General features: G+C 43.6%; 1 protein-coding gene across 1 annotated transcript in view; it reads right to left on the reverse strand.

Moving 5' to 3' along the window:
- The window catches only part of GBF1 (golgi brefeldin A resistant guanine nucleotide exchange factor 1), a 123,751-nt gene that overhangs the window by 18,050 nt on the left and 90,488 nt on the right, over positions 1–15,213 (reverse strand). The window contains exons 4-11 of the mRNA XM_010859446.1: positions 12,344–12,475; positions 7,823–7,941; positions 7,176–7,284; positions 6,613–6,673; positions 5,351–5,405; positions 1,469–1,616; positions 918–1,141; positions 222–387 (exon numbers count right to left, since the gene is read on the reverse strand). Coding sequence (XP_010857748.1) covers positions 222–387; positions 918–1,141; positions 1,469–1,616; positions 5,351–5,405; positions 6,613–6,673; positions 7,176–7,284; positions 7,823–7,941; positions 12,344–12,475 — 1,014 coding nt within the window. The remainder of the gene's footprint in view (positions 1–221; positions 388–917; positions 1,142–1,468; positions 1,617–5,350; positions 5,406–6,612; positions 6,674–7,175; positions 7,285–7,822; positions 7,942–12,343; positions 12,476–15,213) is intronic.

Raw genomic sequence — 15,213 nt, forward strand, 5'->3', positions numbered from 1 at the left:
TCTCAAGCTTCTATTCTTCCCTTTCACTTCCTATTGTTAACCAAACTCCCTCTCTGTGTAAGCTAGGGAAGGGCTCCATCCAACAGTCCTCTGGCTTGATTCCATTTCCTCACTAGAAAATAGCCTAGGAGATTGCTAGAAGACCCCCTGGATCTAGGATGGTTTAGGGTCAGACAGCTTAGTGAGTTGGATAGGGGAAAAGCCTGTCTGAGAGTACTCACCTTCTTTCTGAGAGGACTGTGTAAAGCGCACGCCCCGGGGATTGACGTAATCCATGTCGTGGACAGAGGCGGAGTCAGAGTGGTCAGCAGGGGATGAACACTCCTCTAACACTTCAGGGATGGATTCCACAGATGTTGATTGGGCCTTTTCCACATGGGCCCCTTCCTGCTATGACCAGTTATGGGGAGGATATAGGAAAAAGGATGAGGCAAGAGCAACTTGGAACTTATTTCCCTTAAGTCTCTGTCCTCCAAGTGTCTCTAATGGACTGTGGGTACAGCGCCAGCTCAGTGGGCTATGAATCACTGCAAGATGGTTTAAGGAAGGAGTATGACGAAGGACTCAGAAAACATCACCTGAGGCAACACTGACCTATGGTGACTAGAACCCCATACCAACAGAGGACCTCAGGGGCTTGGGATTTAGATCATTAACATCCAGAAAAAGCCATGGCCAGCATCCTCACCTTTGCCAAGTACTGCCTGTATGCGTAACTTGAAAATCCCGGGAGCTACCCACCACAGTGAGTCATGCTATGTATTCTTCCTAGGCAGCACAGCTAATTCTAGGAAACAGGGAAGAACCCCCACTGCCCCAACCTTCTTGTGAACCAAGGCCTGGATAAAGGAGCCAAGGGATCAAGCCAATTCCCACAGCAGAAGACTGCACAGGGATCTTTAGAATCAAAGCCATACCTGTGGCTCAGGTTGCTCGGGAACCCCCAGCTCACTGCTGCCAGACTCTGCAACTGTGCTGTACCCTGGAGAGCCAGGCTGCTCCAGGTCAGTGAGGTCCTCTTTGGAGGTGGTCTGGGAAGAGAACTCCAGACCACTGTCAGTAGAGGGGCTGACCACTGCTGAGGCAGTTTCTGAACTTGCAGAGGAGATGGGAGTGGGTACATCAATGAAGGGCATGCCACCTGCCAAATAAAGTAAGTAAAGCTTAAAGAAAAGAGACTCTGGGAAACACCTACCCTCCATGGTACCGTTTGTTTGCTTGTTTTTGCCTAGACTGCATATGCTGGTCTCTAAAGTAGTCATAGTCCCACTGGAAGGAGAACAACCTTAAGTCACTGCAGAATTGCTAAATGGTCACAGTGTGACCTGACCTGGAATTTTTCCTTTTTGCTCTCTGCAGAAAGACCAAAGTGCCTCAGTTAGTTGGTCTTCACTGACACAATTCCTGAGAGAGGTAGGAGCTTTTCTTCTACCTATTCCAATCAGAAGAAGCAGCTCAAGGTACTCACCACTGAGGTTAGAGGATAAGGTGGTTCCACTGGAGGTGGGCTGCTCTGAACCTGGTATGACTTTGGTCATATGGCGTGGGGCCCGGGGAGATCTCTTCTGTTTCTTCCACTTAGATGAATCACTCATGCCTCCTGCTCTCATTTTCAGCTGGAAATATCATACCTCATTAGCCCTGATATTCAAATTAGGATTCTATCCCTAGAAATCTCCCTTCTTTAGTTCTACTGGTCCCTAGAAAATAGCCTATACACCACATCTGTACCCAAGTAACAATTGAGACCATCAGAGCACAGTCCTAGTCCTCTAGCTGGCCTTCTACATTTGCCACTTTAAAGGTCAGCCTGGGAGCCTCCAAGTGCAAGGTGACATTCTGTTTTTAGGCTGGTCATTGCTAAGGTCAATCCTCACACATCACTCTGCTTCCTTGAATCCCAGGTGGCCATCCTGAGCCCTGTAGATGGTGCCCGACCCTTGTGCAGAAAGGGTAAGGGCAGGGGTCCTTTGCCAGAAGCTTCAGATCTACAGGCCCTGGATCCCTGGGCTTTCCTCCTCAACTACCTGCATAGAAGCCTTTGACTCCTAGTTCTTACCCAGCTATGAGAGCCTACTTCTTCCCAGCCAAATGCTTAGCTTTCCTATTACTTCATGAACTGGGCCTAGATCCTAACCACATCCCTCATGCTTGATTGTCTACATCAAACAGGTCAAAGGTTCATTCCTTGGAATTATGGAAGGAGTGGTATCCCAGCTGACTTGTGGAGTTAAGGATGAAAGGTCATGTCAGGCTGCTGCTCTGGTACTCCCAATTTCAGTATATAAATGAGCCCTCCTGTCCTTTTCACTGTTGGGTCTTTCTAGAAGCAACTTTATGCTTTCAGATGCTAAGACTACTGGTTTCTTAGACTCTTTGCTCTATTCCATTTCCCTCTCTCTTGCTATATTTCTATCCCTCCTATAGCTTCTTTTTAGTCACAAAGGAAAACTTTTATCACCTGTTGACTACTTTAGGGTATAAATTTTCATGCATTTTTTTCTACCCTAAGTTCACAGCTACTTTGTTTAGGCTCATTTCATTTTCTTAATCCTGATGCCTTCTCAGTTATGGTTTGAATCCAATCCCACTTCAGTTCTATCAAACTATTCCTAGACTGATGGACCATTCCTGGGATGGGCAATAAAAATTCTCTTCTAGGAACCATTAGCATGACTCTAAAAGAGAGTAGAAACAATTTTTCTCCCTGCCTCTTTCTAAAGGCTGAATATACCCATGTTATCCTTGGCCTATTCAATTCCTTCTGCTATCTGAGGGATAGGCCCCCCTTCTTCCCCCAAGCCCTCCAGAATTTGGCTAACCTTTGATGTTTTGCTTAGAAAGCACGTTATTTTTTCCCTCCCTACCCATATCTCCACCCATAAAGGAGAGAGGCCCAACAGCTGAGCCCCACTTCCAGCTCTTAGTAACATAGCAACAGCCTAGCATTGGATTTACACTTTTTGTGCCTGCATCTCCTAAATGCCAGCAGTCATATGCCTAGAATAGAGCTTCAAGTGCTCTGAGTACTGCGGTTCCTGTGGTAAGCAGGAACCAGGATGCTCCCTCCGGGAACCACTGAAGCTCATCTGGGTCAAGTCCATGGCAAAAGAAAGTTCTGGAGGTAAGAATCAGTCAAACATACAGATAGGCCAGAAGTCCAAGAGATCAATGAGGGAAAACAGGAAGCTCCTGGCTTAAACTGGAAACTGTCACTGAGCTCCAAAAAACACTCACATCTGGGCTGACTTGTGTGAGATATCTTTTCTCTCCAGGTGGCTCCCCAATTTCAGGAATTCCAGGTAGTCCCACTTTCACTGAGAAGCTAGTCACTGAAATTCCTTCCCACACTAGGATCATATCACTGTCTCCTTCTCCATCCTCTGCAGAGGCAGCTTTAACCTGATCATTTCAATGAGTGTTCTCTGCCTCTTGGCTGGAGTAAGAATTGAGAGGCTGCCAGTTCTTACAAGTGTCTCAGTCCTTTAAAAGTATAGCTGTGCTCCCTGTTCTAAGATCCTAAAGTGGGGGCTGGGGTGAACAGTTCATGAAACTCTTTATCACCTTTTCCATATAATTTTACTTCCAACGGACAATACAAGCTTTATTTAAAAACAGGGGGCAGGTTCCAGCTTAATAAGCATGGCAAAACGCAGGGTAGCCACTGAAGAGAGCTGCAACTTGAGACTAGGCAAGCACACAAATGAAACTTTGAGACGAAGCATGCAGCGAGAACACAGGCCTGCGGACTGCCAAGTGCACACACAGTCCATCTTCAGTGACCTCAATGTCCACAGCTACACCTCTAGCACGACGCTCTTCCGATCTAGCTTAGATAGCCCATACTGCCTTCTTTCCTTCTCCTTCCTAAAGCAGGGATACGGGGATTACAGTAATCTTTAGCTTGTACCTCTTCTAAGTTCTCCTACTTCTCAAGGACAGAGGGTCCCCTGGCAGATTACAAAGTATTTCCAGTGTCCTGGGACCTGGCTCCTTTTCATCCATCTAGAGTTCTAAATTTTAGAATGACTCCTTTAATGGTAACCAAGAAGAAAAAGACCTCAACCAGACAGACTACCCTTTCCCTCAAAACCAAGTTCAATTATCCAGCTAGAATCAAGGACTATGCTTAAGCTTTTTAATGCCAGCTCTGAGACAGAGAGAGGGTAGAAAAGTGAAGGGTCTTATTTGACGGTCCCTCATAGTTCCCCTAGAAATGGTAGATATTAGGCCTCCTCACAAGATGGCAGCAGGACCCAGGCTCTCTATCTAGGTTCACTACACAATGTGTTACCAGTTCAAGGCTTCCTTCTGCCTCCAGGCAGCCAGATGCCCCATGAAAATTCCCAACACTGCAAAGTTACAAACCCATGCAGCTCTTCCAAAGCTGTGAGGTATTACTAGGGAGGGGTAAATTGTGCTCTACACAGAGGACATGGCACCCAGATGTTACATATAAAAAATAAACATTTAAATAAATTAATTAATTAAAAGGGGGTAAGGAGAGGGAGAGGGAGAGAGACCTTGAGGTTCTTAAAGAGTAGTACCCTCTCTAACTGGTTCAGGGCTTTGGTCTGCTCCCCACTACTTAGCTCCAGTTTGTTGAGGAGACATGGAGAAATCTGTGAAAGACAGGCAAACGAACGATTTAAACAGAGTGAAATAAACTCAGACACAAGCCAACAGGGCACAGGGCAGGAATGGGGATGGATGGCAGGGGAAATGGGAAGGTCAGGTTCATGCACCAAATAGCCCAGGGTCAGCTTCAAGGGCAGAAGCTCGTAGGGCTGCAAGCAGAATCCTCATCAGAGGCCTGTGAAGTCCAGGGCTTCAGTTTAAGATAGAAAGAGGCCATTCTTCTGAACACCATTCTTCTCCTAGCAGTTTGAGAACCTTCTGGTCTGGAGTCAGACTTGATTTATCTTGTCAGAGGCTAGCCCAAGCATGAGCCCAGTCTAATCCAGTATCAGGGGATTTTAGGTATAGCCTCTCTAGGCCTCCTACCTGCTGACAAGACTGGGCCCTGAGGGGATGGCAGGACTTTCACCTTTATCAGCATACATTTTTTGCCCAGCCTGATGGGCCTCACCAAGTTTCCATGAAGGACTGGCTCACTAGCTTACATGGTGGGTCAACAAAGATAGGCTAGAAAGGAAAGGCTGGGGAAGGAGAGGTACTTGGGAAAGAGGTACCTGGAAAATTTCTTGGTAAATGAGTGATAACTATTTCTAGATTCCAAGCAAACCTGTCTAGGCAAAAGCATACTTTTGCTAAGCAAGGGTATCCAGGAAAATCCCAATAGCACAGAAGCTGGGAGATTGAAGTCTGGGTGAGGGATAGCAGATCATACCTTTTTCATGTTGGTCCCCATATAGTTCTTGGGTTCTTCTTTAAACTGAGGTAACCTGTAAGATAAGAAAATCCGATGGACTGTAATTAGGGATAACAACAAATATTCCCCTTCATTTCAGCCACAGCCCAAAGACGCTCTAGGTCAGAGTCTCTTAGGAAAAGCTAGAAAAAGAAACAGGCTCATTTCACCCTTTTCAGAGCTTCATCGAAGGGCCACAGAAATTGAGGAACACGGAACACAGACACGTTCTAAAAAAGAAGGTAGATGTCATGAGGGAAAGGTGACTAAGTATCCCTGGAGTGCAAAGGCTCTTTTCATCTTTAAACTGATACTCTCCTGCTTGTATTCACCTGGCAGATATTGCTGAAAGGCATGATATGGGGAGAGGGCAGTCTATTAAAACCCCAGGAGACTGGGTATAGGGTCAGAAGTGAAAGGCAGATGAAGTTTTGAAACCAGTAAATTTGAACCTGAGAAGTAGGAAACAATTAGCAGCAGGGTCCAGAGGCAAATCTAGTCTGTGGGTAATAAGGATTATTATTTATAGATTTGAGAACAAAAATAAATCCCAGGGGGAAATGTGTGTGTGTGTGTGTGTGTGTGTGTGTGTGTGTGTGTGTGTGTGTGTGTGTTTTAATAGACTATTTAAAAAAGCAATCTTAGTTTCACAGTACACTGATTTCCTATAAAACCCTTGCTCCCCTACATGCATAACCTCCTCCATCATCGATATCCCTTAGGGGAAGCTGTAAAGCGCTCGCCTCAGGGCTAAGATGAGGGCCTTGATGAGGATAACCAATGGTTTTGGATTGCAAGGATACAGGACTTTCAGTGTTCAAATGAGGACAGACAGTTCAGGCAAACCAGGATTGTTGGTTACCCTAGCCTTGGTCCTTCCTCACAGAAACTGGACTGAGCTCTGGGAGCTCAGCAACCTGCTCCAGGCTCCCTTGAGTTTGGCTTCCTCTCTGGGTTTCCTTTCCCAGCTGCTACTTGCACAGAAACTGACACAAGTCTGGGAGGCAGAAGTTCTGTCAGCCTAGATCAAATAACCCTCTGCTTCCCTCTGAGGCCAAGCCAGCTCCCTCCTCCTTCTCCCTTGCATGGTAACCCTGGGCCCAGGGAACTATTCCCATCCACAATCTCAGTAGCCTCTGATGTGGCTGTGGGGTTGGCCAGGTCCCTGAAGTGGCTGTGTGGAAGCAGGCAGGCTCAAGAGGCCTGGGCAGCCGGGCTGAAGCAAACAGCAGCAGGTTTACCTTGTGAAGAGCAGCTGCACCATGTCTACGAGAGTGTGCTCTGCGGATTTTCTCAATAACTCTGCACAGGCAAAAACAAATAACACAGGTGTCATTACTTGCCGTGCTATTATCAGGAGGCTTCTCAGAGCAGACTCCCCTCCAAACCTTGTTTACTAAGGATTATACCAAACTTATTAAAACCAGCTCCAGCTCAGCCTGGCAGCCTTAACTTCACTGACCCACTAGATGGCACTACTGAGTCAGGAAAAAAAGGCACAAGGATATGTTCTCAGGGGTTGTAGGCTGGTGTCAATCCCAGAAACCTCAAGGGAAGATCTGGTTCTGGGCTAAGTCAGTCTGCGATCTAGCCCAATTCCTGTCCTGGCACAAAGAGTTAAAGTCTCTTCTAGCCACAAAACAAATTGTCAAGTACAGATACTTCAAGATCCCTATGGCTCCACAAGGTAGATGATGGAGAAGTCATGAGTTTCTGTCTCTCTGGGGTTCAGAGACAGCATCTATATTTATACTCACAGATACTGCCCTTAGGAATGTGAAGGGCCCAGTATTCAAGCACCTACCACTGAGCCTCATTTCAAAGCAGATCCGGAAGCAAGACTGCATAATCTCACACACAGATTCATTGGTTAGGTGGGCACCTACTGGGGTCAGCAACAGAGTCCGCAGTACCTACCAGGAAGAAAAAGGAGACACTATGATAAACAAGGCAGGCTGGGTGAAGAAGGGTGTATATGAGGGGAGAGAAAGTGCCTCCTGTTTCTCTAGTCTCCTATGGAAGCGCTCAGGGGTGAGAAAGAGGTTAGCAAGAATGCTGACCTTGCTTCGGCTTGGTGCTGGTGGTCCAGTCTCTCAGAAGCTTATCTTAGGAGCTGTGTCTTTACATTATATGACCTCGACATAGCTCAGCACTCATTTCTGCCCTAGCCCACAAACCCAATGGATGGATGGCACAGATACAGTCTGCCAGAGGTACAAGTGTATTAAGGGTTCTGGTTATTTGATATCAATATCAAATTTAAAGCTTTTAATTATTTTCCTTAGAAAAAGCTTTTACTTTGGGTACGGAGCAGCTTGTTTGGAAACACAGTAGCTCTCCAAGCCTCAGTGGAGTCAAAACACAGCTTCACATTGCTGGCAGGCTCCGGTAAGTAGGGCCGGAGGCACCAGCTCCTGGCCATTAGCCTAATTGCTGTTCCCCTCCGTTTACCTGAAGGATTTTCATCAGGACAACCTCATCGCTGGCAGGATCTGTGCCCACAAAACGGGCATGGGTGACAGCATCTGCCATGTTCTCCATGCCCTCTGCTGTGCCCTCATGGCTGGGATCTGCTCCAGCAAAGAAAAAAAAGAAAGGATATGAAGAGGAGAGACAAAAAGTCAAGACGTCCTGTGTAGGGTCTATTTTGAGAGACTTTAGTTTTCTCCTTTTTAATTCTCTAACCCATGGCTCCCTGAATTACCTGAGAGTTTTTGCCCGTAACTGGCTGATATATGTTGTGCCCATCCCAGCACAAACGCTACCGTGTAAAAGTGGTTCTCAATCATATATCATAATCATCTGGAGAGCTTGTAAAAAATAAAAATTGCTGGCCCACACCCCAAATTTTTGATTTAGTAGGTCTAGAATGGGGCCTGAGAATCTGCATTTCTAACCAGATTCCAGGTGAAGTTAGTGCTGCTGGTCAGGGGACCACACTTGGGAATCACTGGTGTAAAGGTACTCACTTGATAGAGGAAGGACCTGGAAATTTGAGGTTTTGGCCCAGAGCAAGTGCCTGGGAGGGCCAGAGCTTTGAATGCCAAGGTTGTAGCCTTTCTCTTTTCATGTGTTCTCTTTCAACACATCTATCTGATTGCTTTTGGAATGCAGTATTCTGGTGCAACTGAGGTAGGGGAGTAGAGGTAAAAAATGGACAGTCACTGCTGCCAATATGCAGATCTGGGTGCCCATTATAGCAAATCAGAGAGCACTTCCTGCTTTGGTTTCATGCTTATTAAAAACAGTATGTCATGGACAAGAATCCCTAACTAAAGATTAAGGAGTGACAGGGGACAAACTGAAGAGGACTGGAGGCTAGCTAACTGGGAAGCAAGAGAGAAGAAGACCTTAAACTGTGAATAAGAGGAGAGATGCCAGCTCTGACAACCAGCACAGGGGTAGAAGCTAACACAAATGTTGCCAAGGAGGAAGCTGGTCCCATTCATAATTTAAATACCCATAAGGAGTAGACAAAGAGGTGACTTCCATCAAGGCTTACAAAGGTCCTCCCGGCAAGCCTGAATTGTTCTTGGCGGGCACAAATAGGAAAAAAAAGATGGGACTATGACAAAAACTTTGTGAGTAACAGAGAAAACTGCTCCAGAGGTGACATGGTGTAAGGTAAGAGAACCTCCTAGTTTGAAAGTGTAGGAATTAGAAGAAATTCTCCATTCTCTTTCCTTGTACCTGACAATAATGGAGTTCCTGAATTTGAAGCTCAGGGGATGGCTGAGAAACCAGAACATTTCTCTTCCAACAATGAGCCAGAACACTTTCATCAATGTGATTGGTTTTCATTTTTCTCTTCCGTCCTGGTTAGTCTCCGATACCTGGTCAAAGACTCTCACTGTCCTATTTACTTCATGCCTCTACTCAGCATCATGAATGGCTACTTTAGAGGTCATGCAGAAGGAAGCCAATTTCACGATGATCTATAGTAGAGGAAGTGACCCAGCTCCTTCTATTACCCAACTCTCCATATTTCTCCCAATCAATACAGAAAATCCTATACTCTCAAGGCAGTTGCCTGAATCCTCTCTCACAGGCCTGCTGGACAGAGTCCACAAAAGGACCTTTCCTTGCTCAGAAAATCCAGGACCTTCTTGGTGCTGTGTGGGTGTTTCAGAGCTCCTAGTGAATGGCAGCCTTGCTCTCACTGCACAAACTTCTGGGGGTTTATTTCTTCCCTTCTTTCAGTAACCTCCCTAGTTAAAGTGGTTTAAGCTCTACTGATCTTTTTGTGGCCCTTAGCCTCTGAGCTTGAATGAAGTAGCAAACTTAATTTTCTAAAAAGGCAAGTGCAAGTGACAGGTCCTTAGAACCACACAGGCAGGGCCTCACAAGCCAGGCAATCAGAAACACAAATCCTGATCTGGCAGCTGTGTGGGGCCAAAAAAAAGGCTGGTCTTTGGAGTAGGATCTAAAATAATCCTAGAAACCTTCATGACAGGATTGAGAGATGGAGGGCAGTTCCTTCAAGAAGGGCAGCCTAAACAAAAAATTGGTCCACTTAACAGACCTTATCTTCTCCAGAACCTCTTCTTTAGAATCTCCTCCTTTCCCGGCCACCCTGGAGAAGACTGCAGGGAAATTTGCCAATCTCATCTCCTTTGCCTTCTGGCTTTCATACATTCCTTCCTGTTCCTTTTCTCATGCCCACTGCAATCACCACCTCCAGCATTCTCTTTTCCCACCACAGGAAACTCCAGTGACCAGCTGGCCTGAGGTCTCCAATGACCAGCCTGTCTGCCAAGCCAAGAAAGGCAAGAGTAACACTGACAAAAGAGCAGAGGGAAAAGGCACAGAGGGCAGCTACTGGAGGCCATGAAGAGAGATGACCTGCAGGTGGTGCTCAGGGCAAGGCTCTAAGCAGCTGGGCCTGATTTTTGCTTAGGACAAGTATGAAGCTAGGACCACGGTGCCTGGAGAAGCTGATGCCCCTATTCAGAACCTAGCTGCACCAGCATATTTGCTCCCAATCCTGAATGCTTCAACTAAACAATCCAATTTTCTAGAAAAGATAAAGGGTTTTCTTGCCTTGAACTGAAGGTCATTTTCCTTTCTTGCTAAGCTTCTACTTTTCCTGTCCCCCTAGTTAGAAATAAGGACAGCTGCCTGTGTTCTATGTTCCTCACGACTGCACATGGGCAGACAACATGAGAAAAAGAATTCAGGATTTTGAGTGACAAAATCAACTAAAAATAAATTTAAAAAATACACCATAAACAAATTCAGAGACAAACAACAGACTAGATAAAACATTTGGGCTAGATTGAGAGAAATCTGTAACACTATGATAGATAATGGGTTAATATTCTCACTATACAAAGAACTTCTACAAACTGATAAGAAAAACAAAGACAACTCAATAAAAGAGAAGACATTCAAATTTCAAGTACAGGAATCTGTCATACAAAAGGAAATTTTATAATAAAGCTATGTGAACAAGGAAGCTTATTTCAGTATTATTGATAATGGCTCAAAATAAGAAACAATTTGAGCTTCCCTGGTAGGCTAGTGGTTAAGAATCGCCTGTCAATGCAGGAGAAATGAATTTGATCCCTGGTCTGGGAAGATTCCACATGTCCCTGAGCAACTAAGCCCATGCCACAACGACTGAGCCAGCGTGCCCATGTGTCTAGGGCCTCTGCTTCCCAACAAGGGAAGCCATCACAATGAGAAGCCGGTGCACCACAACGGAGAGTAGCCTGGGCTCACCACAACTGGCGAAAGCCCACGTGCAGCAAGGAAGACCCAGCACAGCCAAAAAGAAATAAATCTTTTCTAAAAAAAAGACAGAAACAACCTAAATATTAAATATTCTCCAGTAAGAGAATGATTGAGTGAACTGTGTTATATCTATACTATAGAAATTATACAGCTACCAAAAAGAAAAAAATCTTACCAGGGACTGAGAGGTAGGGGAAATGGTGTATTATTACTTAATGGTTAGAATTTCTTGTCTGGTATGATGAAAAAGTTTGAGAAACAGATGGTGGGGATGGCTGTACAACACTGTGAATGTAGTTAATGCCACTGAATTATATACTTTAATATGGCAAATTTTATATTATGTATATTTTATTACAATAAAAAAAGAACATACAAACTTCCTGTTATATGATTAGTAAGTTCTGGGGATGTAGTGTACAGCATGATGACTATAGTTAACAATGCTATGTTGTATGTTTGAAAGCTGCTGAGACAACAGATCTTAAAAGTTCTCATCACACAAAAAATTTGTTACTATGTGAGGTGATGGACTTAAGTAAGTATGGTAATCATTTTGCAACATATGCATGTATCAAATCATTATACCGTACAACTTAAACTAATACAATGTTATATGACAATTATAATCAATAAAATTAGAAGGAAAATAATAAATCAGATAATTATATTACGTACACTGTTTTAATACTATTAAATGAAAAAAAGTTTAGCACACAATTCTATTTTTTCTTTTTTTTTTCACATTCTATTTTTATTTCTTTTTAAAAAGAAGTAGAACTTTATATATATTTATATACATGTATGGAAAGGTATAGATAGATTCAAAGCTTCCTGTTGACATCATTTAACCTAAAGAAGGATGAGGAACATTGAGAGAGACCATTAACTTTTCTTGTAGTCACCTCTTTATTATTTATCTTCTTAAAATAATCATACATTATACTGGAAAAATAAAGATAAACTAAAACCAAACCTCCAAGGGCATCATATCCTTTATGCCTCCAAAGCACAAAGAAATCAGTAGTCCCAAGGAAACCTCCTCTCACTCCCCACTCTGTACAACCTCAATCAATTAGTGTGATGAGTAACCAAAACAATCCTATTTCTTTTCTACAAGGAAACAGATAGCTGGGGAAAACTTTCCAACATCACCAGCTCATTGCCTAAAGCCTGACCACTCTGGGAAAGGCAAAGAAATGAAAGGGTGTGGTCACTCAAAAAAGCCCGAGTGCTTACCTATGAGCGCATAGGACAGGAACTTGTTGACAGAGGTGAGTGCAAGTCCAGTTATAGGGCCAGTGGTATCTTCAGAGCGAATTACTTCCAGAAATGGACGAAGGAACACATTGGGCTCAATTTCTGAGAGTTCTGTAAGAAAAGAAACGAGCATGAGGAGGTGCCATCTTACAAGAAACTAAACATAGAAAAAGGCCATTTTGTCTATGCCGTGAGGCAAAGTTCTTAGTTGCTGGGACCATCATCCTCCTTCTGGATTATCTGGAATCAAACTCCAGACACTATGTTGTTTTGTCTGTAAAATTTTTAGTTTGTAGCTCTAAAAGATTAAAAAGCTTAAAAAAAAATAACCCACAGTATCATTACCATGTTTAAAAATTAACAATAAAATGGTTAAGACGGTAAATTTTATGTTTTTAATATACATATACACACACACACATATTTTAAACCACAGTTTAAAAATTAACAGTAATCCTTTAATATCATCAATACAGCTGGGTCAGTTTTTCATGTCCATTTCACCACCCTCCCCAGGGATACACAGGTAAACCTCATCTTGAGGACAGCCAACATGGCCAAAGAGACCTCAGGATGAGCTGCTGTCTTCAGGTCTTTTGTAGTTATAATCAAGCTCACTTCTCTCAGAGATAAAGAATGCAGCACATCCCAGGAAGTTGAGGGGGAAACTTGTGGTTTATAGTCCCTTGCTGAAAAATAACTTTAAAAAGAACAAAAGGCTGTGTTGGAGGCAGTTTATAATCTATGGCCAACCTAGACAGCATATTAAAAAGCAGGACATTACTTTGCCGACAGAGGTCTGTCTAGACAAAGCTATGGTTTTTCCAGTGGTCATGTGTGGATGTGAAAGTTGGACTGTGAAGAAAACTGAGCGCCGAAGAATTGATGCTTTTGAACTGTGGTGTTGGAGAAGACTCTTGAGAGTCCCTTAGAATGCAAGGAGATCAAACCAGTCAATCTTAAAGGAAATCAGTCTTGAATATTCATTGGAAGGAGTGATGCTGAGGCTGAAACTCCAATATTTTGGCCACCTGATGCAAAGAATTGACTCATTGGAAAAGACCCTGATGCTGGGAAAGATTGAAGGCAGGAGGAGAAGGAGAAGGGGACAACAGAGGATGAGATGGTTGGATGGCATCACCAATTTGATGGATATGAGTTTGAGCAAGCTCCGGGAGTTGGTAATGGACAAGGAAGCCTGGCGTGCTTACCCCATGGCGTGACCATGGGGTCACAGAGTCAGACACCACTGAGCTACTGAACTGGACCAAAAGGTCCTAATCACTCTCCAGCCTTCTTTCAATCTACAGTAAGCAGAGGGCTAACTACCTTGAGATGATGAGGCAATTCATGATCTTTATTTTATAGATGAAAAAAATAAGGCTCAGACAAGACATGACTGACCCCAAATCACACAGCTAGTAAGAAGCAGAGCTGGAATTTGAACCCAAACATATGGTTCTAAACCCTGCAAAAACATTACATCTATTCTACTTAATTATCAGCACAAACTCCTGAATTTAGGTTTCATCCCAGGTCTAAGAAGCTACTCTATACTGGACTTGCTCACTACCCTACTATGCCTGGGGTTTAATTTTTGTTTTTCTACGGTGCTATCATACATCAGACACTAGCTTCCTAAAAGGATTCCTAAATAGGCTAGAAAGACTTAGGGACTGGATAAGGGCTGCCCCACCTTTAGAGACAAAAGGAAGCTGGGTTTCCTAAGCACCTCCATTTTCATGCAAATACAGGGAGCTTCCGACTCAATTCCTACCACACCCCTCTCAGGGTAAATATTCCCTGGCCCGGCTGCTCCGCAGATTAATGCTTTAATTAATTGGCAGATTGGGTAGCATTTTCCAAGCTTGTCTGTATAGTGATCACATCAGCTGTATAAAACCTGCTTCTCATCCCCCGTTACCCCCACCAAGAGATATACAATCTGCAGAAAAAGCCTAGAGAAAAACCTTTGTGTGTGTGTGTAAGATGGTAAAGGGCTGAGATGTAAGGAATAGAAATACTTGGAAAAAGTGAAACATATAAAATACCTTTAAAAAGCAGACTGAGAAAATTAAAGTCATCTAGTTCTGCTGCTTTAGGAACACAACTCTATTACATACAATTTGGTTTGTCATTAAAAAAAATAGTCAGGTTGGGAATATTTGAGATATGAAACTGTTAAAGGGAAAAAAATCTTTTGAGATGTCGGATAGGGAACAGGTTTTTCTGAGCATTCACCCAGTTGCTATACCTGTATTTGCTTTGTAGTCAAAGACGTGGGCAATTTTACAACCAGCATTTGACACTTGCAGGGCCAAGTACATTCTGCTTCTTTTTGTTTGTTTTTAAATTTTTTTAATTCGTTAAAACTGACTCTTTGAGTCCTATAAATTTTAACACACACATACGGTGTGGGCTTGCAAAGCCAAATGACTTAATGTACCAAAGAGTAGTTTCTCTACTGTTCTCAGTAGGCTTGAAATTGATGGAAGTGTGATCTGTCTCTGCAGGGCTGCTTCAGCTGAAGGTTTCGAAAGAACAAGCTCCAGTAACAATTTTTTTCTAATATTGGTTAGAAAAGCCCAGGGAGAGAAGAAATAGGCTCCCCATGCCAGTCTAGCCTTTCCACAGAGGAAAGGGCTTTTCTGAATTCAGGTCCGTGTTCATAGGTGGCCATTCCCTTAAACCTAATCTCAGTGTCTTCAGACCTCAGTCTTAGAAGGCAGGGCCTGATATTCGGCTGCATCATGTGGATGCTGTTCTTGGTGTGAACTAGGCTGAGATTTGCATGTTAAGATTGTTTCGGTACTTAAAAAAAATTTTTTTAATTTTAATTATCTTATAGT

This window comes from Bison bison, unplaced genomic scaffold, assembly GCF_000754665.1.
Source record: "Bison bison bison isolate TAMUID 2011002044 unplaced genomic scaffold, Bison_UMD1.0 scf7180017864456, whole genome shotgun sequence".
In the NCBI taxonomy this organism is placed as follows: domain Eukaryota; kingdom Metazoa; phylum Chordata; class Mammalia; order Artiodactyla; family Bovidae; genus Bison; species Bison bison.